A 25,784-nucleotide genomic window follows, 5' to 3' on the forward strand; every position below is an offset into this window, starting at 1 on the left:
GGGGTCTGGGGGGAGCTGCCGCCCCCCTGTGGGGGACCCGTGCTGGAGCAGTTTGCTCCTGGGGGATGGATGGACCCCGTGGGACGGAGCCGTGTGGGAGCAGTGCTTGAAGAGCTGCTGCCTGTGTGCAGCCCCCACAGGCTCAGCTGGGGAAGGACGGCATCCCGTGGGAGGGACCCCACGGGGAGCAGGGGCAGGGAGGGACCCTGAGGGAGCGGCGGAGACCAAGCCTCAGGGACTGACCACAGCCACCATTCCCTGAGCTGCTCAGGCAGAGGCCATAAAAGAGAGTAGCTGGGGGGAAGGTGTCTTTATTTTGCTTTGAGTTTCTTACTGGTCTCGTCTGTTAGTAACAGGCAATAAATTACATTAATTTCTCTACACCGAGACTGCTTTACCCAGGATGGTAATTGTTGAGTGATCTCCCTGTCCTTATCTCAAACCGCAAGCTTTTTTTCCCATCATATTTTCTCTGTTTCCTTTGAGGAGGGTGAGTGAGAGTGCTGTGTGGTGGATCTTAGCTGTCCATCACTAGGCAACAACCACAGCACTGTAGCTCGAAGTTCCTTTCACTGTTTGCACCGTCTCGTTTTGGCACCTTGAGCATGGCTGTTTATGAAAGAGCTCTCGGGCTGACCATGGCCTCCGTGACTCTCCGCACAGTGCACCTTGTCCTCCTCCATCTCGTATAAAGTAAGGGTTACTCTGGGTCTCACAAGGTCAGCTGTATCCTGAAGTTAACCACATAAATATCAGGTCCCTGACATGACCATCTTCCTACATTGCTTCTCCTCCTCCTACACTGCTTTGTCACACTAATGTAATGATGCTTTCCACTGCAGTGGAAGCTCCACGTCCTGACCTCCCCCTTGCAACATCCACGTGGTCCACAGCCTATCAGCTCTCTTACACCTGAGCTTTCCTAATCCCACTATCCATTATCTGCAGACATTTAAGATTGCCTTTTTGCTTAAATACCTGCACAAGGCTTAGGTTATGGTTTCCCTTCCTCTGGTAAAAAAAAAGATTGTTTTACTCTGGTAAAACAATCTGAGTGACTTGGAAAATGTTAATTGTCTGTCAGCTGGTTGCTAAAGATGAAGATTATAAACTTTCATGGTTCCATTTTTCTTGCCATGTGTCAAAACTAACAGACTCTGGAGGGATAATAATGATCCTCCTGAAATAATATAGATACGTTCTTTGTGTATTTTCTTGCTTTCTGACCTCTAATCTTTTCCAAGAACCCAAAGTCCTACAGTGTTTCTCTGTAAATGATGGTGATTTTACTTTACCTTGTTATGGCAGTTATGCTTAGTCAAAAATGTATTTCTGTTCTGCTCCTTCAGAGAGGACACTTTGCACAGATTTGGAGTAATTAGGAAAATCACCACATGCCATCGGGATTCCCTGCCTACAAAAATGCTAGAAACTTTTTTTTTTTTTTTTTTTTTTTTTTTTTTTTTTTTAAATCAAACTATTTGTGAGAAACAGGAAAACTTACGAAAAGCATATTTGTACTGACATTAGTGGAAGTAGCCCAATACTCCGTACCTGCTCTGAAGGTATAAGGGATGAAAGACATCCTTCCACCCCACTCTTTCGCCTGCCTTCACACATGTGCATGTGCACAACGCTATCAATGGCTGCCCTAAAATTGTGTAGAACGGGCATTCTTATGTAAAAGGGGGGGTGGAAGCAGGTAAGGAAAACAGGTGGGGAAGAGTGGGCCATGATTTCAGGGACTCCTTCCCATTGAGGAACATCAAAGAAAAGCATACGTGGCCTTTACAAAGCAGACGAAAGTGTGGGCTGGAAGGGTTTGAAAAATTTGCTCTAGAGAAACCTCATACTGAGGACTTAAACCTTCCCAAAACTTCACAACCATGTAACAGAGCAAAACAAAACAAAACAATAAAACCCAAAATAATATGGTATAAATAAATAAACAGTTGAATTGTACTAATCTTAATAGAAATACAAGAATCTTTAATACTGGAAATGAATATGCCCCAGTTCAAAGACATTACAGAGCAGCAATTGGGTGGCTTTGGAGACAAATCTGCTAAAGTTTCAGAATGGGAGCTGCAAAGTGAAACCTTTAATACAGTTTTGTTAACATCTGTAGCAGTTTTTATCTTATAAGGGGTTAGTTTGAGTTGTGAGAGGTGTAAAGTTCACTCCTTTTACTGTTTTTCTCTCATAAAACTATTCTCAATTCTTATTCCCTTGACATCTCTTTCTGGCACAACATAACCCTTACTTTACTAAGCATCTTTCATAAAGGATGATGTGTATTCTTGTAAAGCATCCTAAGATTTTCTAAAAAGGTCCAAGAAAGTTTCTTAGCATTACTTCTACTTTCACTGTAAACACATACTACTCGCTCATCATCATTATGTCTCTCAATAAAGCAATGCCATCCCACAAGCCCCTTTTTCTAAATCAGGGCTCAGTATTTGTTTCATCCTAACTCACACCTGTTGCCAAGCTACAGAAGATGATGTCTATATTTGCTCCACTGTCTTTATGCTGCAGGAGACTGGATCTTTGTAATCTGTCATTTTTAAAGGGGGAGGGGTACCTCAGCTGACTTCATCAACACTGCATCTCCTGATTTATGGGTTCTCTTCTGACAAATCTTTCTCTGAGATTGGCCGCATACTTTCCATGGCTTCCCTGGCAATATATAAAGCCTGAGGCTTCCTTCTAAGACTCATTTTGGAGCTTGGGCCTGGCAGCTTGATCTCACTGATGCACCTGCCAAAAGCAAGCAGCTACAAGCCATGTAAAGCTATGGCTGCTGTGCAAGAGCTCTGCTTTCTTAGGAGACCAAAGTACAACACAGAGGTCTGCATGGGGCCTGTGCAGAGCTACCTGAACTTACCAGAGACATACAAGAGTACAAAATTTTTGGACTTGTATTTTTGAGTTGCTTTCTGCATTGTTTCAAACAGCTGATCTTTAATCTGCAATGGACTGACCTAGGATGGAGGTTTGGTTGGCTGAGGACAGCCACTGGCAGATGATGTGGAGGGAGAAGGAACGAGAGAAGGATTAAAAAATAATAATAATAAACAAACAATCAAACAAACAAAACCCTCTGGTATCAGTGGAGGCCAAATCAGGTATGGATTGAAAGCTTAAATGCCCAGTAAAGGATGGCAGAAGTGACAGTCTTAACCTTAAACAGCACCACAGGGAATCTGGGGAAGGCCAGAGTGTGCATGAAGAGAACAAAGCACAGGATTTCCTCACACCTGCTGTAACTGCAGCAAGGTGCTGGGCCTTATTACACTTGATACAATGGCTGCTTACATCCTTCCATCACTTTCCCCAGCAACCTTCTATTTAACCATCAAATAAAGAATGTTAGGTTCAGGTAAGGATGAGAGTTTTCATCTTCACTTTCTATAATGTGATGCTTCCCTGTTGCAGCTCCTTCTAGGCTGGTGCGCTGCAGAAAGACTTATGAAGAAAGAGGATATTCCCTGTGCATTATGAAGAAAAAGGAGCTCATAGGCACTGACTGTCAGATGAATCCCCTGCAAACTGCTGGTGTTTTAAAGAAATATTTTTCAAATGACACAGCTAGGCAAAAATGTCCTTTTTCAAATAAATACAAGAATGTTCTCTCTACAGGGAGATGTAAAGAGCAATTATGTTCCTAACTTTGCAAACACAGATTTCAGCACTGAAAATGTGCTTTGCTTCAGAAGGACTCGCTTTGGCTTTGTTCAAGAAACGCTTAGCGCTCCCAAATCTGCAAAAATACAATAAAATAATTTTAAAAGGTAAACTTGTTTTAAAGGCCAGCACTTGTTCAGTAATTCCATTTAAGCCTAAGATGTTTGATGGTTTGGTGCTTCTGTCACATTTTAATGGTATTTACTGTAACCAGACAGATTTATGCCCAGCTCTGTTCCGACATTCTCATTTTTAATCCAAAATTTGCATCTACATCCAATAAAGTTTATGCTGTTTCACCATATGTCAGAAAGCAGCTCGGTGCTTTTCCAAATGCAGTCTGAGCAGGAGACTGTAGGTTAGGATGGAGATAGCACAGTCTCTTTTCTCACCCCTCAGGACATCGTCCCCTCGAGGAGCAAGGGCTGATGTTTGTGGAGGAAGGAGCCACATTGCCTGACGTGGACTCCTTGTACCTCTGCTTTCTTTCTGGTTCCCTGGTGCGAGGGCTTGAAACCTTCTGTGGGTTTTAACAGTGTTGGAAAGGGAGGCTCTGTAGGCATTTATGGAGTCCAAATCCATGACATACCCTTCTGAGAGAACTCAGGGATTGATGTTTCTTTCAAAATCAGCTTGACCTTCCCCTAAGCTCTTCTGCTGCTGTACCTCTGCCTCTGGGGTGTGAAACAGAAGATATATTTGATAGTCCCAGGAAGCAGGAGACACTTGCTTCCAAAAAATGGTCATTTAGTCTGTGCTGCTCTCTGCCATACAGTGGAAGACAATATTTTAATGGTCAACACTTCTCAGGATGCCCAAGATTATGCTCAGACGCCTTAAGTATCTCAAGTTAGGCACTGCAAAACAGAGTGGGCTAAAATGGCAGACTATCAGCAAAAATGTGAGCCGTCACCTGTGTTAAAACCTGCTTCTACCAAGACAGCTTCCTCTTGGGTGGATATGTAAATTCTGGTTGATATTATGTTTTGTTTGCACTTTATTAAAAACACCTGAAGGGGAGGGGAGATACAACCATAGCTACTGGAATAAATGGTTACTGTCCCCCAGCCTGTGACAGCAGCATTTATCTTTCCTAAAGCCCATGTGTGAGGGGCAGGCAGATTAAGTCTCTCCTGCTCTTGCTTAGCTATTTTCTGTCAAAAATCTTCCAGTAATTTTTGTACAGTGAATATTTATAACTGTTGTTAGTGTCAATATAATTTTTTGCAGTTACTGCACTTATTTACATTTTAATGGCCAAGTCAACAAAGATTTATGCATCTGTCATACAAATTTTCCACAAAAGTGGTGAATGCTTCAAAAAACAGTAGCTCCTGCGGCATGCTCCCCCTCCAAGCATCCTTTAAATGCCTTCATTGTTTCTGCAAACAGTAGGCTATCCATTAAAATAACCAACTCTTAAAAGCCGTAAGTCAAACCCAGCAAAATCTTGCCGCATTCTTCATAGTGAAACTTCTGCGCATTGCAAGAGCGCTTGCTCAGGGACCGTTCTGTTCTCTCTGCTGCTAAACATCATCCCTTGAATGGTAAAGCCTGGTTTATCACCTTGGGATGTCTCAGCTGTGTGAACTGCATCTTTCTGTAGCTCGAGGAGGTTGACCTTGTTTCGATTTTAATCGGAATTAGAGAGGCATAGCTTGGAGCGCTGCCCTGGGGGTGCCCAGGCACACCATTTAGGAGGGGCATGCTCCGGTGTTCACCTCAATGCACACCAGCCTGTGAAGCATAAACTATGGAAAGGAAAACCCCAAAAGCCTAAAAGCCTTCCCTTCACACCTGCCCGTGATCTTGGTGCAGCAGTTCGGGTCACTGAGGCGCACGTGGGCACAGGGTGCATGTACACACTCGCTCTGAGCGAGCTTTCCTTGGTGGCAGCCACACCGCCAGCCCCATTTAGCCCCACCTAAGGAAGGCAGGCAAGATCCAAGCAGTTTTAGGACAGAGTCCAGATTGGAGGCGAAGCCGAGGTGAGGGATCAGGCCCCTGCAGCATCCCAGCTTCACGAGCTGCTTTTCTGAGGCAACATTTACTCAACTACACCTCAGCCCAAGAGCTGCCATGTCGAGAGGCGGCAGGGGGCAGAGCCGGGGGTGTCAGGGGAAGAGCTGCGGGAGCCCTGCTCCCTCAGGCTCCGCTCGGAGCTCGTCCCCTCGCTGCGGGCAGTGTCTCCGGGAGACATTTTCTGCCTCAGGGCCATCCCTGGGGCCGTGTGTGGCCGCTCTCCCCCTGGCGGTGTGGCGGGGGCCGGCAGGGCGTTGCGGCGAGCAGCCGCACGGCGGGGCGAGCCGAGCGCTGAGCTCACCTCCCGCTGCCTCCGCCTCCCTCCCTCTCTCCTCCTCCTCCTCCCTTTCTCCTCCTCCCGCGCCCAGCCTGCAGCCGGGAGCTCAGTATTATGGCATCGAGGAGAATGGAGACCAAACCCGTCATAACGTGTCTGAAAACCCTCCTCATCATCTACTCCTTCGTCTTCTGGGTGAGTGCGGCGCGGCCGCGGTGCCGCCGCCCTCCCCTTCCCCATCCCTTTCCCCTTCTCCCCTCCCTATCCCCGGCAGCCCCCACCTGCCCCCCGGCCGCGTTTCCCCTCTCCTCGCCGCAAGGGGAGAGTCGCCAGTCCCCTTTCCTTCCCCTAGCCCCCCGTGGGTGCTTGCTGCACCCCTTTCCCAGCGTTTCATAACCCGCTCAGCCCGCCCCGGTGACCCAGATGCATTCACGGGGCGGCGGGGGGGATGCTGGCGGCGCCCCGGTCCGTGTGCCCGTAGGGATCGGGAGCTGCGATAACAAGGCAAACCTGAGCGGGTTTGCCGGCTGGCAGCAGGGCAGGGCTGGTTGTCTCCCAGCGTTTTGTCACGGCTTTGGTGCTGGGGGAGGCGGCAGTGGAGCAGGGTGACTCGGAGCTTCATCACGCTGCTCAGGAATTGATTCCCAACAAAGCCTCGCGGGCGCCTCGCCATGATACTTGACATCTTCTGTGACTCGTCCTGTTTGGCTCCATATCCTTCATCAAACAACAACAACAAAAAAAAAAACAACCACCAAACCAACCCAAAGTCATTCTGCGGAGCCATGCCCACGCTGCAGACCCCCTCTCCCCATGCACATTCAATACACCCCCCCCTTCCTCTGATCACACTTGTAGCCACGCAGTGCGCTGCTGGCTTTTGCTGTGGAGGACATCCTTGCTGCCAGTCGCAGGTAGGCAGGCTGCTAAGTTTAGGCACGTCCCCCAAGGTGAGGATTCATCCTTCTGCATGCTCCGAGCCCGGCGGCTCTGCGTGAAGCCCCTCTCCTTCCAGCGAGGACGGAGCAGCTGCAGGAACTCCGGTGAATTCGTGGTCTCTTTACCAATGACGTCTGTTTAAAAGTGACCGCTGTTATCCATTACACCCCCTGAACAGAGGGCTGAAACCGTCGTGCCCGTTGAGCCAGCACATTTCATGAAGGCTAATCTCATTAAAAAAGAGAGAACGGTACGTGGAGCCAAGCAGCTGGCTGAGGGCATTTGCGCTGCAGGCTCTGCTGATGCCAGGCCAGGTTGACAGCTGGGACTGCGCAGGGTAAATAACACAGCTGAGCTCTGGTTTGGGCCACAGCAGTGTGCCTGTGCTGGTGGGATGCTCCTCTGCAAATCCCTTTCCTCTAAACAGGCTGTCAGGCTCCAGTGCACCCCGGTCTTCCCCAAGGGCATGGCCCACTGGTGGCTCTTGAGGCACTTAGAGCCTGACAGCTGTCAGTTTGTCTCCTTCCTCGAGCCTGGAGAAGGAGGAGGACAATGAACAGTTGGAGACAGAAACCTGCAAAAAAGAAGTGGCTTTTTTTTTCCATCGTGCTCTGTGGTGCATCTGTTTTCCCAGGGCACCGACCTAGGGGAACCTACACAGATCTCAGTGGGAGAAGACAACAAAAGGCTTGGTAAAGATCAAGAGTAGTTGACAGCAGACCCCAAGTCTTCATCATGGGTCCTCCCTTTCAGCATGGGAGAACAAAAACTAATTCACATTTTTGGCCCCTTTTGGGGGTTTGAATTGACCCACTTAATATAAATTGGAGCAGGCTCCACCTATTGCCAGGAGTCCAGCAGAAACATGGTGTTCTCTGGCTGTATCCTATTTTTCTTTTCACAGGCAAGTTTGGGAGCTGGAGGATGTGCAGCACTGTCTCCGTTCCCCTCAGTTATTTTCTGGAGGGCCCTTTTTATTCTCACACGCTACTGGCTCCAGAGCCAGAGTAACTCAAACTTGGTCTCAGTGAATTCTCAAAGCTGAAACTATGGGAAAGGTTCAACAAAAGGAGCTATGTTAAAATTTGATTTCTTGGATTTATCCAGACACTGGAAGCAAAACAAACCAGAGCTGCAAAATGGCTGGTCTGTAGAATTTTTCACCTGACAGCTTCCCCATGTTTTTGGGGGAGGTCGTAAGCCAATTTCTGCAGGAGAAAGTCCCACGTTTTGTACAGGTTTCGAGGAGCTCCCTGTTGTCTCTTGCTGGGGGATGGAGTTGCAGTGTAACACACGGAGGAGAGCGGTCCCGTGGCAGGGAGGTACGTGCAGGGGGAGCCCTTCGGGTGCCTGGCCGGGTGGCTGTGGACTGTGGCACGAGGGGACCAGGAGGGAAGGCTCCTCTTTGAATCCAGGCAAGCTGCTTCGAAACGCCGAAAAGGAACTCTCCGTGTTGTCACAGAGTATGAAAGAGGGAAATCTGTGCGCGCAGATTGTGCCTATCATGAGCGATAGTTTGTCAGGGTTAAATCCGAGCTGCCTTTTTCTATCAGTGGGTGAGATGTATGTCGCTGAAGGCTTTTAGTGGAGGCATTAAATGAGGCTTCGCTGACTACATGGGAGCTGCAGGGTGGTAATGAGGAGACGCAGCTTATTCATGTTTCGTACTGCGTAGCTTGTTCATTTCCAAATGGGTTTTATTTAACAGTATTTGTTATTTTGATAGCCTTCTCTCTTCTCCCTCGCCGTATTTCCCAACTTCTTCCCATAAATGTATCAACATGGTAGAAAAATTCCATAAACAGAGATAACAAGCTTTTTATGTCCTCGTATGTATTGTTATTCATAGTACACATTAAATGCCTAGGGTTACTGCTTTTGCTCCTTAAGGGACGTAGTAATAAAAATTCAACAGCCATTTTTTTCCTAATCAGAATGCTGTACTGAACACATCTGGTTTGGAACCAGTAGATTAAAAAAGGCAGTAAAAACACTGCTTGGTTGTTAGCTATTTATTTTTTTTCCTTTTGGGTATCATAAATTGCTTGCATAGAAATCTGAGATATCACCTGCCTTATTTTTAGGGGAAGGTGAATTTTGGGTTAGAATTCAAAGTGTATTTCCTATATGGGAATGAAATGCTTAAACCTTTTATTTATCTAGTTCTTAAATGGACTGATGTCTTAAAATGTATGTATTCTTAGTATTTCATTGCAAAGGCTTTGGAATATATTTTGTTATTAAATTAACAGCCTGCCTCACAGTGTTTTGGGAAGGAGCTTTAGGCATGCATCCCCTGGTCCTTAAAGTCATACCTCTGCAGAAAATGGTTTTCTTCTTGTACACAAATCTTATTGTTGTCCCAAACAGACCCCGTAGCAAGGTGATTAGCTTCTGATTTTAGGTCCTGTGAGACACTTGGCGCTCGAGTGAGTGCTTTGTTCGTACTGCTCTGCTGGTATGGGGGATTCTTGAGGTTAATTAACGCAATAAGAGCATGCAAGGAGAGTTCCCATTCAGATATTTTGCAGGGCGGTTCACTGATTGGAAGAGCATCTTCAGGCCAAGATCAATGTTTGAGATACTAAATCGGGTTCTTAGAACTCGTTCTGCCCTTTGAAATGTGATAGAATTGAGACTAAAGAATCTATTTGCAAAACAGCAATTTAGTTTTCCTAGTTCTTACTGCTTGGAAAATGGACCCGTGAGTCCTTGTACCTCCCTGTGGAGGTGACAGGAGAGTCATGGAAGGATGCTCCCTGCTGTCACAGGGGCTTGGGGGATTTTATCTGAAAGAGCAGCCCCTGCATCTCCCTCTTCTCGCAGGCTTCCCAGAAAAGGAGGTCAGCAGCGGGGGGGTGGGAGCATCTTCGTCATTCCCTCCACATCCACCAGGGCTGGCAGCAGCCCTGGGGCCATCCTCACCACTCCTTGTCAGCCTCTGGGGCTTCTCTGGCACCGCTGCAATGACCGGGTCCTCACGCTGCAGTGGTTTGGAGGAGGAGGAGGTGGCATTCGCGTGTGGTTTCGGGAGCTCAAAGGCGTTTCGTGGGAAATGCCCGACGAAGATCGAGCGTGATGGCCTGCTCTGTAATGCGAATTTATGGCTGAATTGCTGACCCATCTTCAAATACAGCGGTTCAGACTGTTCATTATAATATGGCATTAACTTTGTGTGTCCCTTTGAGTTGCTGGTGGCATTAGTCATCTTTACTGTGAGTGTCCAGCTGGGTTACTAGGATTACCAGTTTTCTCCCCAGAACTTTTTTTTCGGTGCTTCTGTGTTGGTTTGTGCATGTATCCGGTCTTTTTAATCTCTCTCATCATGCTTATATTTTTTCTTTTATTTATTTTTTAATTGCTTCAACAGTTATAAAGGAGGTATCCTGGGGAATGTTTTAGCTTTCCAGTGTAGTTTAGATTGCTGTGTCTTTTGGTGGTTCAGTTTCCTGCAAAGCTGCTCTACTTTTTGAGACAAATTTCATTTTTTTGTATGTATTTATCTGAAATCCAGGAAAATCACTCTTTCAGAAATGCACATTATCCGCAGGTTGATGGATTTGAAGTGCTCTGTTGTTTGGGCACAAACCTCATGCAGTTGCCTCCCTAATTCGGTTGTTTCCCATTCCATTCACATAATGACATACATGAAAGATTAAAGATAATGGTGTTTTCTTGTCAGCACAGCCTAAGGTGATTTCTGTTGGTTAAATAAATAACTAGATTAAAAAAAAAAAAAAAGGCTAGATGGTGTTTAGAAACATAGCTCCAGAATCAGCTTTCTAGGTTCCCTTTTGGGGTACTCATCCAGCTTGTTTTAGCTTTAGGGTTTGGGGTGGGTTTTTCTTCTTTTTATTGAAGCTGTAGCATAAAAAACCATTAATTGTGGTCCAACCTGAGAGCTGTGCTAGTATGACAACTCTGGTAAGTGAGAGTAAATAGAAAAGACAAAGTTGTGACTTAGGCTTGGACTCTGCAAGAAGTGCCATGGCTGCATCAGGTGATGCCTGGGTGAGAGGGCTTTGGGAGGAGGTTGCTGGGCCTCCAGACCTAATGTCCTTCTTCTTGGCAGAGAATTGCTTTTCCATGTTTAGTTGATTTTATTTGGGAACAGATCCTTTGGCAAATCCATGTAGTTTTTCCATTGCTGCTGCCTGTTCATGTTCTGAAAATGTGTGTGTGGTGCAAATTAGTATTATACAAAAATCTAATTTAGCTTTGCTTGGCTAAATGGTCCTTCTTACCTTGCTGTCTTTGTAGCTCTGATGCTGTCTTGATGAGCTACCTGCTACACCTTGATCCTGGAGTTCGTATCTGGACAGTTCTCTAGTTTGGGCATGGTAACTGTTATGCATGATAGATCAGTTTGGACTGGTGAATAGGGATAGTGCTTGACTTGAAGTGTTTACAGTATATTTCGGAAGACACAGGATGAATTCATAAACAAGCAATGGCAGAAGTCCTTGCTCTTTTGTAGGTGATGGGGTAGGGGTGTTACAGAGTACTGCTATCTGTATAGCAAACACTTCTGCTGCTTACTGCTCAAAGCAAAAATGGCTGTATGGTCTAAATAGCTTCTATATTAATTCTAGGGAAGAGTGCTCAGGAGGTTTTGTTGGTACTTTTTGGTCAAGAAAGCAATAGAGTCCTTTCTTTTTGGATGCTGGTTCGTTCCTGACTTGCTTGTCAAGGAAATGGAGGCAATTATCGTAGATAAACCTAGGGAATTTAAAATGGATCCAAGAATCTGATTTGATCTCTCATTATGTGACTGTTTATCAATTCCCTGTGCTGTCAGGGAAGTAAATTAGATTACCTGGTACTGTTAGTTGTCTCCATTCCTGGATTTTTATCATCGTTTCTTCTGTTGTTGCAACTGTCCTACAAATTTATGTGCAAATGAGTTAATAGATGAATATCTAGAGAGGCTGTTTGTGCATGTGAACGTGTAGAAACATCTCCTTCAGTCTTCCACGTGCTTTTAAGTCCAATGCGATGTGTTACAGAGATGCTGGCTTTACTGTAGTACTTACTGAATCTGTTCGTCATCCACCAAATCTGTGGGTGAAAATCTTGTTGACCTCAGCGCATTGCAAACCTCAAATGTTTAGAAGGATACTCCAGAGGAGACTGTAGGGAGCAGATGACAGGTACCGTAAAGCCATTTTTATTTGCATAGTGCCATTTCTTTAGGCTTATCAGTATTAATTAGTATTTAATCATCTCTCAGAGAACAAATCCTTCGTATCTGTGGAGCAGGCCTCTTTCCTGTTTTAGCTCTCGTTCACCACAGTGGGCAGATGGCTTGCATGTTCTGCAGAGAGTGCCTTTATAGCAGTTCTGGGTTATGAGAGCGAAGCATTTACATTTCTTGTGTACTAAAGGGCCTCTGAAGCACAGTACGAAGCATGGCATGCTTGTGTCTTGCTGGATTATCGTTATTTCGTAGCGGAGCTGCTTCTTTGAGCTCTGGGAGTAGGCCACAGGACTTTTAGGAGCTGCAATAAAAGAACCCAAGAGATGCTGTTAATATGCTGTTAATATTAATCTTGCTGTAATTTCCCTGTCACATTTTGCAAGATGTTTTCCAGATGTTCTTCTTCCATATATATAGTTCTGGGGAAAGTACTAAAATCCTTAAAATGAGCGAGTGCCCCCCCTTCCCTCCCTTCCTGTGGCATGATGAGGTGCCGGACTTACTCTGCAAAAGGCTGTGGATCCTGGGAGCAGACCTGAGGTGAAATTTGGTGTGTGTGTGTGTGTGTGATGTAGCAGAGGATGAGAGGGAAGGAGAGGGTGAAACCCTGTGAACATCACAAGAAGAGGAGCACTTACATTTCCCTAAAACTGGAAAGTGCAGAACCTCCCCCGATAATCCCCTGGGCTCGAATGCCTTTGGATAGGAACAGGCAGCTCAGGTCTGCTGATGCCAGGGGATTGCAGTTAGCAGTGAAACCAATAAGTTCCTCAGGATCGTGTTCCTGACCAGATTATAAGTACCGCATCAGAGGAAATAGTACACGGAAGCAGAAAATTGTGCTAAATTCCTCCAGCAAAGTACGTTTACAGCTGATCCCCAGTACGCTAGAAATTACTCTTATTGCAAGGACCTAAATGCATTGCCTGCAACTGAAGTTTCAGCTTGACTGTGCTGATTTAATCCTTCGGTAACTTTTGAAGATGTTTATTATTTGGACAGAGTTTCCAATGGGTTGCTCTCTGGCAGGGACTTTGAGGTGTTTAGAAGAATCCTTTCAGCGTTTTTGGCAACAGAATATGAAAAAAAGCAGTCATCTTTGTCAGTTTTTATAAAAATAAATGGGAGCTGTATTAAAACTTGAAATCTTTGATGGAAGTAGTTCTCTCAGAGATGGAACCTGTCTGTGACAAAAGACCTAACCCCCAAAAAATCTTCAAAGAAGCAAGAAGTTCCAGAACATTCCAGACAATGATGACATTCTTCTTTGGACCTCGACTTCAAACTTAGGCTATTTTTATAGGATCACCAATTGTCACAGGATGTGTCTAATCAGTCCAACGAGGCAGAACTGAGGCTTGCCCTTTTGATGATGTGAGGAGCTCCTTTGCTTCAAAGACATGGCTAGGGCTTGGGGCCCAAACCAGAGAGGCGGGTCCCATAGCAGCCATGGGGACTGCAGGCCTCAGGCAGTCCGCAGCTATGTATGCCAGCGATTTTGTGCATGTTTGAAGGACAATGTGAAAGGTCAGATGCTCTACTCTGACCCCACTAAAGCAAAGGTGAAGGGCATTATGCGTACTTCATGGAAACAGGTGTGGAGGAACTCCAAAAGCTACGTGTGATTGAGGATTAGTGCAGATTTCCAGTATGGTGGAAGTGTGTGCGTGGGGAAATATCCCATGCTTTCTGTTTTGTTCCCTCATAGTGCCTTGGCAAAAGGGTTTTCATTACAATTTGCTGTGGCCACCACCGCATCAGAAGACAAAACACCAGAAATCTGTCAGGAAAATTGCAGCTTCTGTTAGGGTGAGATACAAGAGGTGAAGATACAAGAATAGGTTAAGATACAAGAGAGGACGCTTTCCAGGCAAGTAGTAACAGAAGGAAAGATGGGCACTCAATCCTTCTGTATGCTGTTCACTTCAATAGTACTTAACATCTAAATGGCTCTAATTAGGCTTGCAATTGTAACATAATTAAGTGCGTGTCACTTCTGTCTCCCTTTGAAAACAAACAAGAAAACAAAATACCAGTGAGTTAGCCTCAAGATGTTGAAGTTCAGCCTGATTTCTGCTTCTCAACAACGTGGTCATTTTTGCTGTTGCAGCTGCCCCGTGCTGCATGTGGTAGTTCCTGCTCTGTGGTGTGCATTGATTGCAGTGTGTGGTTACATTTACCTGTAAAATTTATGTCTGATAGGAACCCAACAACTGATATTATTGTATGTTTGGAGGTGTGTTTTTTTTACCTCCTCTCTGTTTACGATTCACAGATATTGTTTTTTTAAGTCAATTGATGCAGATGCAGTTTGCAGTTGCTAGCTGATGTTGAGATCAGCTTCCATGTTGTCTGGGACTGAGCTTCTCTTTCTTGTATGCTTGGGGAAAAGTTGCTGAGTTAAAGTATGCAGGCAAAATGACGTAAAGGCTTAAATTGATCTCCTTAATCCCAGAGCAGCTTACAAGCCATCTATGCCTCACCTACAGACTTCTAGTCACATGCAAGTGCAGTTTAAAGACTCGTGGGGAAGGAATCAGGATCCCAAGACGCCAGGGAGCTGGCTGTCAGGAGTGGTTCGGTATTGTTTCATGGAGCATACAGGCCAAGCCCAAATTTATTCCTTGCTCCCTGTTCTCATAAAGCAAGGAGCGATGCAGAGGGGTTGGATCAGGATGTACTGACAGAAGGTCACACCTTTCAAGAGGGAAAAAAATGTGGTTTGCAGGGACGGCATTACTGGTTTATTTTTGTCAAGGTTGGTAAGATCAAGGCAGCGCACAGCCTCTCTAGGAGGCAGCTAGGTCTTACTGTGTTTGCTGGGCATGCGTGGCACCTCTGCAGTGCTCTAGAGTGTTTGAGCAGCCTTTTGCTGGTAGGATGGTATACGATGGTGCTTCTTTGCCTGCAGGCTTGTAGGTAAATGCTTTCTTATGGGAAAATGTTCTTTTTCAAGTCTTTTCCCTTTGTTTCTGCTACTTCAGAGTGATGCTTTTGCTGTGCAGTGTGCATCCTTGGCTGTGCTGACCAGGGCAGGTGCGTGAGATGGGATGAGCTGGTCCCTGCATCAGCCCAGGGGTGAGCAAGCAGCCCCTGGACCTCAGCAGTCCCATGGTACTTGCCATCCTGCGAAGTGGCAAGCTGCAAGAGATGTGCCGGGCAAGCAGAGCCTGGTCGTAAATGGAGTGTCGCATCCCACAATTATGTTTTTTTATTTTATTTTACTGTTTCAGCTGAAACCAGCAACAAAAATAAAACCTCCCACTTTCCTGCGTTTTGTGTTTTGTAGGCAACAGCTCCTTGCTTGCTTTTGTGAAACGTAGTTGTGCTTAAAATAGATATGTCTGTGGGAGAGAGAGTTTTCAGCTGGTGAAATTGTCCAAAATGATACGGAAAAGTTGCCTCAGTTTCTGAGAGCTGGCATGATATACTTGCAGTACTTTTGCAGAGAGACATATACTCTTGAGCTTAAAACACGCTCGGTCCCTGTTGTACCGAAACCTGAGCATGTTGCTCCATAGCTATTTTTTAACAGAAGTATCAGATTTAAAGTATTCCCTCCCCCCTCAGTCATTGACCTCAGATTGCCAAGGGACCAGAAAGGATTCATCCCTGCACCCTGAAGGATATCCAGTATTAAAGTAAGGAGCCAGGCCGTTTCCTAGAACAGTGCAGTCCCAAAGTGATCAAGAATGCAGCTGAGCTGCAACCACGAAGTTGATTTATTCTTCTAATTTCATGAAATGTTGGGCTTTGCTGTTTCATGCCCGGTGTTAGACCAAAATGACTTCCTATTTTTTCCCAGCACTGCTGAATATATAAAATGCATAACACGGCAGGCCTACACGTCTGAAGGATATCAGGAAGAATTTCAAAATTCTGTGCTGTGTCTTTGCTTTTAGGCAAACGTTCAAGCTGGTAATGATAGAAGAACCACCTCATTAACGAGAAACAGACAGTTAACCATTTTTGCTTCTAGCACCATTCCCCATCGGGCCAGTTGTACACCCAAGCCAGAGTTTGGTTAGCAGTAACATTTGCCTTCTGAAAGCGTATTTGCTCTGTATCTGGTACTAGTGCTGTACTGGTAAGCAGAAGCATATGATGTGAAATGACATTTTAGGAATTAAATCAGCTGAGGCTGATGACTGTTGTGTGGGTAGACGGAGGCTTGTCCATATGAAAAGTGTAAAATATCTCGCAAGGTCATCTTGCTCTGCTTAAAATCAGTGGGAACCATATATGAGCAGACTGTCCTACGTGGTTAGCTGATTGTTTTTAAAACTCTCTCATGGTTAATATTCAGGTATGGAGAAACAGAATGTTCTTCTCACTTGGATACCACAGAGTTCCCATAACTCACTCCTGCTCCTTTTCTTTTGTTCTTCTTTTTTTTTTTTTTTCCCTCAAAATAAAGTGGGTAACAGTGATCTTAGTGATCTTAAACCTGCAGTGCCATTGGTACCTGCTCTGTTCCTAACTCAGACTATTTTACCATATCTGTGTGGTTTCTGAGGACCATAAAACTTCTCTGTCCTGCTGTCCATTGCTCGTGAGGATGACGTGGAAGTCACAAAGCCATGTAGAGGGAAGATAACATCACACATTTAAATCAAAGGAGGCTCATTAGTTTAGGAGTTGTGGCAGTAGCACACCAAAGTTTGAAGATATTTGTCCATAAAATAGTCAGTGGTTTCTCAGTTAAGGCCCATCTGCCAAAGCCAACCTTGATTAGTAAATTGCAGCAGCCAGCCTGTGGCTTGTCATGGCTTCACTCAAGGATCAATGGCAGAGTCAGAGTTGGGGTTGGGAGGTTTTCATTACTCATTCTTGTGCTGGATATCAAAGAAGGATAAACCTTTATTTTTCTCTTTAACTGTCAAGATGGAAGACTTGTTAAGTTCTACCGTACGTCTCTTGACTTGTTTCGTTTGCCCTTCAGTTTTTCAGCACAGCACCATTCTGCAAGAAGATGTGGGCTTCTCCAGGGTGGTGTTTCTACTAGAGCTTAGATGGACCCCAAAGGAGGTAGAATTGTGTGTAAAATATGGCAACTTCAATAAAACCAAAGCCTAAACTAAAAAACGCGAGAGCAAAATACTCAATCTGTAGATGTGTTGATGAGACAGTGTGCTGCGGGATCACGCACGAGTCAGCTGGTAGATGAATAAATGCTGAGTATTATGACCAGAATCAGAGGGCATGGCAGAGTGCACGTTGTTTGGATTAAAATCAGAAGAAAAAAAAAACAATGGAGCCTGGCTGCTCCTGTTAGGTTAATTATTTTTATTTTTATTTTGTCTACTGTTGTTCTTAAGAGGCATTGGGTAATTATTTAGGGGAAAACTAAATCTTCAGATTTATTTTCCACGGGTAGTACGTGAAAAATAACAGTCGTTCTGCCCATTTTATTGAAGGAGACACTGATGCAAGTCAAGCAAGATGTCTAAGGAACAGTTTGGCAGTCAAACTGGGCACCATTTTAAATCAGTTATTTTAAGCCCCTGACTGTAATCATTATTAATAGTAGGGCTCACTTTGACGTCTTACTTCAATTGCTGGAATAGCGAGTTGAAATAAAAATTGAATTTTCCCTGCTGTTAAGGTAGCTTGTAGAGTACAGGGAGTATTTCTGAGAAGCCTAATGAATAGTGCTTGCAGAAAGAAATTATTGGATGGAGCAGTTGGCTGTATCAGAGCTATGAAATGGCAGGCTGCGATGCTTCTTTATTCTGAAGCCACGTACGGGATGCACTGCAACCAGCACATCGGGTTGCTCAGGGTGTTGGGAGAGGGAGCAGAGCCACCAGTTGCATGGGAAGGATGCAGGCACCTCTCCTGCCCTCACGCCTTGGGCAGGGTGGCTTCCTTCAGGGAAATAAGTGCGCATTTCTGTCAATGGATATCCGCCTCTAATTTGGAAGGTGATTTGGCTGGTGAGTAAAAAGGATTTGTTGACACGCTCACCCCAAAGGAAGGAAACGGTGTGCTAACTTAGGAACGTCCTCATCCTCACCGCGCTCAGTGTCTGTGATCTGTGATCTCCATGGTATGTACCAAGTGTGGCAAGCAGGATCGAGTTTAAGCGTCGACCTCAGAACAAGCTAGTTTGCTTATTTTTACCTCCCTGTGGGCATCAATGGAGAAGGATTTTGCTAACGTGGAGCTCTGCGTAAAGACCAGCACGCAGAATTTTGTGATTTGTGGATTTTGCCACAGATTTTCTCAGGGAGATTGCCAAGTGCTCCTAGGAATTGGACTGACTTCTTAACTAATTTGTCTCTAATTTACTTGTGAAATGGATGCTATGACAACTGTGAAGACTTCTTGGCAGTTTTCTTAGCTGAATTTTAATCGGACGGCTACAACGTGCAGTCTGCTTGGGGATGGCAGCTCTCTGGAGTCTGCTCTGGTGCAGGAAAAGTGCATTAGCACCTCCTTGGGCTCAGGCTGAGTTGTGCTGGTACAGACAGAGTCAGGTTCCCAAGCTGCCACTGAAAACCAGAATAGATTGTGAGGGGAAGGGTGTCGGATAAGTTACTACTCAGAGGAAGCACTTGGCTTGGGGATTTCTTCAAGGAGAAGTGAGTTTGTGCTGAGAGCCTGCTCTGTAGCCTATACTATAGCTCTTTGCTTTCTCCCACACCCACAGTGAGGCCTGTCTGGAAGAAATGAACGCTCAATACCTTTGGTTTTATGTCAGAGTTAATTAAGGTTTTTAACTATCCGCAGGTTGAGGTGTATTCTGCTGTTTGGTGCTAGTGGTGTCAGGGCAGCAGCTGATGGAAAGCACTGATTGTTCATCCTATTACTCATTTTGAAGCTGAGTAGGCTTGGGTGAACAGCAGGCTCTTTTTCTTCTGATGGCCCCTTCCTCCAGCGCCGCAGCTTTATCCTAATGTCTCTTGTAATGGCTATTGCTAGGTTGGATGGGCAGAGAGCAGAGCAGGATAGTTTAGATCACGCACCCTTTTGTTCTTATCTTCTGTGGGCTGGTGAACATGGGTTCAGCAGGGACTCTATTTTGCAAAAGGTCATTAATTCCTCTGGTATTCCTGCATCTTACCATCTAAAAAAGGGAATTGTTAGGTAAGCTCCAGCATGATTTCTGTTTCCTACTTCTCCTCCATGAGTGGTATCAGGTAGAGAATGAGACTGGCCTGTGCCTTAGTTCCTAGTCTCTTATCTTTTATCACCTCGCTTGGCATGGTTTAAATTGCCCTTTCCAAATGGGTAAATTACGAGCTGCTCTTACTGTAATTTAGGCAAGGCTTTGTAATAGCATTTCTGCTGGCAGTTTAAGTCGTCCTTTTCACATAAGTGGTGCCGATCTTGTATTTAGCAGGGCTGCCTGCTAAGTGGTAGCAGATGGCCCATGCTAGCTAGGACAGGGAGGATCGTGAGGGTGGGAGCCACTGTTGTCTACATGTGCGTTTTGGATCTCTGCATGAGCGTCTCACAGGAGGGAACACAACTCCGCTGGAATCGGGGGCATCTGATCTGTGGTGTTCTTTATTCCAGCTCTTGGCATGTTCGAGAATTAATGGATGCGGTTCGCGTTGGGCTGTATCAGTAATATCGAAATTATATCCCTGCTTGGAAGAAATTGCTGCGCTTGCTGTTTTCCCCCCTTTTCGGCTTATCCTGTAATCAAAAGTCCTGTGTGACAACGTAAGTACACAGAGCAGAGCAGTCAGTGCCATTATGTAATCTCACTTCCATTTGCGCCATACCACATGATAGCCTGAAATGTAGTAACTGATGAAAAGCTGCAGGAGAAAAAAAAAAAAAAAAAAAAAACAGAATTAGTCATAGATGTTTTGGACCAATTTTCCCGCTTCTAGCCTGGCTTGTGCACTGAAATGCTTAGATACCATAGCGGGCAAAGGGTGAAAGAGGAAAGGGGGATGTGCCAAAGAGTGATTTTTTCTTAACGTGGGGCAGGCAGCACCGTCCACACTCTGAGGTGGCTTTCTGGTGTAGCTGTAGGTGCATCTGTAATGGGGCAGGGGAAAAGAGCAGATGAAGAAAGCTGCGATCTTAAACACAGTCTGCTGAGGTAATCTTTGGGTCTGCTGAGGTCTCCGAGGCTTCCTTTGCCAAAACCACTAAATTTACAGCTTGCTTTGTGTACGGTGCTATGTTGCTTGCTTGCGAAGGAGGGGTGTTACCAGGCAAAGGCTGAGAGGAAGGCCTAGATGTGGCCTTCTGATTGAGGTTTGGTAGATCAGGCCTTTCTGAGGGCTCTGACAGTGTATTTCTTAACTAACATCTATCCCCTCTTGAAACTAAGAAACCAAATCTCTGTGAGGGAGGTGGCTGTCCTTTTTCATTTTATTCTGTCCTCCTCCTGAATCAAAACCCTTTTCCTTCCCTCTGGGTGGACAGAGGCTGAGCAGTCCTTGCTTCATGCATGGTGACCAGAGCTTACGTCAACTATGGGATAATGTAATGCCCTGGCTTCTTTTCCCTACAGGAGGGTGATAACCCTTAGTAGATAAAATACATGAAAAGTGTCCAGGCAGTGATGCTGAAGGTGGTCCTGTCAGGATTAGACCTGTTCCTTGGGCGGCTGGGCGAGGGGAAGACACTTCACCTCGGCTTGGACTGGAAGCATTTCTCTCTCTCGTTTTGGGTTATGAAAGTTGTACTTTCGTTGCTTGAGTCTAGGGTAAAGCCAAATTCTGTGTGGGTTCACTCAGAAGTTTTTCTGGTTATTCAAGAAACAGAGAGACAAGTGGTATACTTGGGCCCTCTTACCAAATTAACGTGAGGCCTTTTATTTTGGAAACACACTTCCCTCCACTTAAAGCACCTTTTGCCTTATGTGGTGTTAAAGTCATCACAAAGGTAATTAAAGCCTTCTTTGGGCCATTCTGTGTTTGTGAACTGGCTTTCTTCTGCAGAAGGCTGTTTGCCTTGAGGCAGTCACTTCAGCTTATAGAAATGAATAGCTCCCAGGACTCAAGTGACCATATTGTCTTCTGAGTTTTCAAGGAAGGGCTGAGATACTTCAGAAGTTTCTCTTTGGGGTGATTTCAGGATTCCACCACAAAGATTTATTCTGTTTTCTTCCCAATCCTGATTGCTTGTGCTAACAAGTCTTTTCTCCACATGTTCAGCATTAGAAAGTCAGAAGGGATCTGCTCACGGTGGACTAAGAGCCCTTCCGTAGCATGACAGGAGTCACCTTGGCAATGCTGTCACAAAAATTACCATGTTTAAAGGTATTTCCATATGCTTTCACTTTAACATTGCTAGTCTGAAGCTGAAGGTCATTTCAAGGCTCATTCTGTTGGAAGAAAAGTACCCTTCATTAGAAGTGTTACCATCTTGGACATCAGCAATACAACTGCATGGTGTTCATGCAATACATCTACAAAGCCCTGTTTCTGGGACAGCCTTTGGAGAGTAATTCTGTGCTAGTCTGTTAGCTTGGCAGAAATTAACTGTATTGTAAGGAAGATCCAAATCCGAAAGGAATCAGGACTGCAAAGCCCAGATCTCTGCAAAGACAGCTGAGCAACCTCTGAGCTCGACCTGTCCTCCAAGCACAGTGTAGGAGTGTTCAAAGGCACCCAGATCATGGAAGAAACACGGTCAGGATTAAAGACATGCTCTTCCTTGCTTCTCGGGAGGACTCGTTGGCTGTATACCAGGGATGCACAGGTTTGTCTGTCTTGTTTCCAGACGTACAGCAGCTCCACGTTGCTGCACTGTGTGCACTGTGGGTGTGCTCTAAGTATCCTCGCTAATCTAAGCTCTCCAAAATGTTTGAACCTCTGGTTTTCTCTGAAGGCATCTCATAGACGGTGTGGTCTATGGTGTGGTGAAGTGATATTCAGCCATTTGGAGAGATGTGTTATTCATACATATATTGATACACATACTTACTTCTCCTGATGAGCAAATCGTTCTATAATTTATATAATCAGCCAGAGGACATTTATTTATTTATTGCAATTTATTCCGAATCTCTCAATTAGTGTTTGACACCAAGCAGGTGAATTGCTGTTCACACTGTGAATTTATTTTTGCTCACAAATCGACCAAGCTGAGAACTGCAGTAAGTTTGCCTCTTCCTGGGATAGCCAGAACTGCTGCAAGGATATTTGCTGAGCAGTGAACTTAAATGTTTGCCCAGTCACATGCCCTGCATTTGCACCCGTGGTCTCATTAGTGGAGATGGAACTAGAATTGCATGGTCGGTCTTTCAGGGGAAGAAGAGGTGAGTTTATCCTCGCTTGCTCCAGGAGCTCCTGAATACATGACTGTGCAAAATGGTCAAATGCACTTGCCCTTGGTGGAGGTTACAGCTGAGTCTTTTCTGTCTCTTTTATTCTCTGTTAGCTGTGTGATAGATCCATGGCATGCCTTCTGGAGAACAGCAAGGAAGGGAGCACCAGCTTTTATACCTAAGCTGCTGAAGGGATAAAAGTATTTAATGGCAACTCTCCCTTGCACTTCTTCCTTAAGCTCTGCTCTTGAGAAGTACCTCATTAATTTGCTAGTGGCCTTCCAACCTTTCTTCCCAGCTGAGAAAGGAGAGGGTAGAGGGTCCCTAACAAACGAATTTCGGTTCGGTCAGGTGTCTCCTGAGCAGTCAGAAGTGTATTCTTTCCCTCCTTGTTGCAGCTGGGTGATCAGGAGCTGGATGGGGAGGAAGGTGCTTTCCTCTTGTGCCATACGCTAGCTTGGGTGCTGGGGATAAAATCTGTTCTTGATGGACATGAAAAGCTACCTAGGAAACGATGGTAAAGGCTGTGTACATTACATAGATTTGTGATTTAACCACCACCTTCCTCCCAATGCTTAACTCCAGAGTTTAACTGCAGTGCCTTCCCTTTTCAAAGAGCTGTATGTATATTAGAAGGTGACTGGCAAAAAGATCTTTGTCGTAATGCTTCGACCTCGCGTGTCAGCCTTTCTGGTAGATGGAAATTGGCAGGTTCCTTTCGTGTGGTCTGCCTAACGAGCACTGCGAGAGGAGAAGGCAGTTCATTACCTGTTTGGGAAGGAGAATATCGGTGTCATAACACCACCCATCGCTGATCTTTCCTCTAGCTCACTGGTGAGTGTACTGCAATGAACTGTCTACCTGCCTTTGAGACTGGCAAGAAAAGCACAGGATAGCTGTAAAGTGTAAAGATTTGCGCTTGCTTTCTGTCGTGGACGTTCACATTCCTAATGCATTCAAATTCAAGTTTGAACTAGGCAAAACTTTGGGCAGAGGATGCCTGTGAAGACAGAAGGTTTTATTTCAAATATTGTTTTTATTTGCTTTGTATTTCAGCAAACAGTACGTGAAAGGTGATTCATCTAGAAAAATGGGAAGAATTGAGGTAACTTGACCTGTGATGACATAGAAAGATACTTGGTGGAGGAAGAGCCCTGGCATCACTTATTTTGAAGCTCTCTTTATGAAGTGCCATAGTTACTCAGAATATTGTGCTCCTGAAGTTTTTGTCTTTGTTCCTGACATGTCTGTTGGTGTTTCTAAAGCACACCGGGGCTGCACCTTTGGGTTTCAGGAATGGAAAGACAAATGGTAAGCAGTTTGCCCTGAAAGATCAAATAATAAAATGGTATTCTTGTGTATGTCTAACTTAAATAATAATAAAATCAACAATAATAACACTGAAAATCCTGAAGTTGCTCTGAATCTGTTACTGTGGGTGCCTCTAGCTTGCGTTCTGGTCGAACAAAGCAGCAAAGCGTTGATTGTGTTCTTCAATCTTCTCTCCAGCCAGGAGGCAGGTTTACAGCCCCACCAGTATGATCTGGTCTCTCTTTCCCAGGTAACAGGTAGCTTGTGTGTAAGGATTCCCATTCCTGCCTTCGTGTAGCTGGGTTTCTGGTGCTGCTCGCCTGTTGATATTCTCATTTAAAATCAATCACTTCTGGCCCCCATCTAAGTCTGTCTGACAGCCCAGGAGCCAGAGCTCTCACCGGAGCCTCTTTTCCCCGTGGCTCTGCCCCAGTTTGAGGTTTATGGAAAGCTACTGGTCGGAGTGGGGGGGCTCACCAGCCTCTTGGCCGCTGCTGATGGCTGGCTGTGCGTGTGCCGGCTGTGCTCAGCTGCGCCGGGCAGGGCGGCTGTGTGCAGCGGAGGCTTAGCCGCCAGAGAAAGGAGATTTATGTGGATGCTGAATAGGACAACCACGCTAAATCCATCCTGTGCCAGCTGCATCTTGGATTTGTAATGCTCTGCTAATGAGGCCGCAGTTATTTACTGTGCAGGCTGAGCGCGGCAGCCGCTCCTCCTGCGCACCTGCGGTGGGCGCAGGCGCCGAGGTGCTCTGCTCCTGGGTGCCCTGCTCAGCGCTGCTCTCCTGCATTTTGCCCTTGGGATGCATTTGTCTTATTTTTAACAGGAAAAAAAAAAATCGGTGTGCTCGTGCTGGGGAAATGGAGCCTTTAATGCCGTCCCAAAACCTGAGGACCCCCGGTTTCCAATTAGCTCCACAGGTGTGGAGGCTCCGGGATGTGCTGAGGCACCCACGGCTTCACCATCGCTCAGGCTGATTGCTCACGGTCAGCAGGGTTGTGCTGACAGCCCCGCACTGCTTCAGAGCCCTGGTGCTCATAAACTTTCTTTGTGCTCGGCTTGTTTATCGGCTTTGTCCCCTGAAATGATGGTTCATTTGCGGATAATTTCCTCCTCGGGTGAGCTACCCCCATCAAGTTTAAAGTTGTCTATTTTTAAAATGCCAGCTGCCTCCCGCATAAAGAAGCCACGGCTGATGTACCGGTGCCTGCAATGCATTATTCAAAGTCCTCTTTTCGCCTCCCTCCTCTAAAGAGCTTCATTAATATTGCAGCAGTGGCTGCGATTCTCTGCGAGGGGGCTCCCTGCCTTTCACCACTTGACACCCCTATGTTTTGGCGTGTAGCAGCCACGCTTGCATTTTGAGCTACCTTTGAGGGAGCCAGCTCATCGTTTTCGGGATGAAGTGGCTCCGAAAAGAGGCGTTGACCTTGGGATCGGTGCTCAGCAGATATTTGGTCCTCCCCGATTCTTCCTGCAGCCTCAGCGCGGGGTGGGGATGGAGGGGCTGCTTTTGTGAGCCGAGCTCGTGCTCCATCACACGGGCTGCTCCTTCTCTCCTAGCCCAGAGGGGAAGTAGGAAAGGGGATTTGAAAAGGAGAGTCCAAACGGGTTGGATTTCTTTACTTAAAGATTGACTTATTAAGGGTTTCGTACTTAAATATTAACTCCTTTAGCACCGATTTCAAAATCACGCTACGCACTTCCTCTGTATGAAGTACAAAATCTGCTGAGCTTTTGAGAACAAACACAGTGGTTTCCTCACCTGAGGTCCCGGTGGAAAATAAGTACCAGGCAGGTCGGGGAAAAACGTTTTCGGCTTTAAAGGAGAAAGATTGAGACAAAAATCACCAGCCATTCCGAAGAGCAGCTTTCCCAATCCCTAGGGATCTTTCTTATTTCCTTCAAAAGCGGAGCAGGGCCTCGCTGTCAGCACAGCGTCTGAGGGTGCAGGGGGTGAGCTTGGTTGGAAACTGGGGAGCCAAGCTTGGGCAAACGTCAGGTGTAGCCCATGCGGGAGAAGCCGAACGCTGTGTTTTTGGGTGTTTGTAAGACTGTAATGCTGATTTAAGAGAGCGGAAAGCTAATCTGTTAATTGCGTGTTCTGTCAGCTT

General features: G+C 45.7%; 1 protein-coding gene across 1 annotated transcript in view; it reads left to right on the plus strand.

The window, feature by feature from the left end:
• Positions 1-6,047: 6,047 nt before the first annotated feature.
• The window catches only part of TSPAN7 (tetraspanin 7), an 82,573-nt gene continuing 62,836 nt past the window's right edge, over positions 6,048-25,784 (plus strand). The window contains exon 1 of the mRNA XM_082751444.1: positions 6,048-6,181. Within this exon, the coding sequence (XP_082607570.1) occupies positions 6,101-6,181 (81 nt within the window). The 5' untranslated portion in view covers positions 6,048-6,100. The remainder of the gene's footprint in view (positions 6,182-25,784) is intronic.

The sequence above is a fragment of the Aythya marila genome, assembly GCF_965140915.1.
Source record: "Aythya marila genome assembly, chromosome: 1".
Lineage (NCBI taxonomy): Eukaryota > Metazoa > Chordata > Aves > Anseriformes > Anatidae > Aythya > Aythya marila.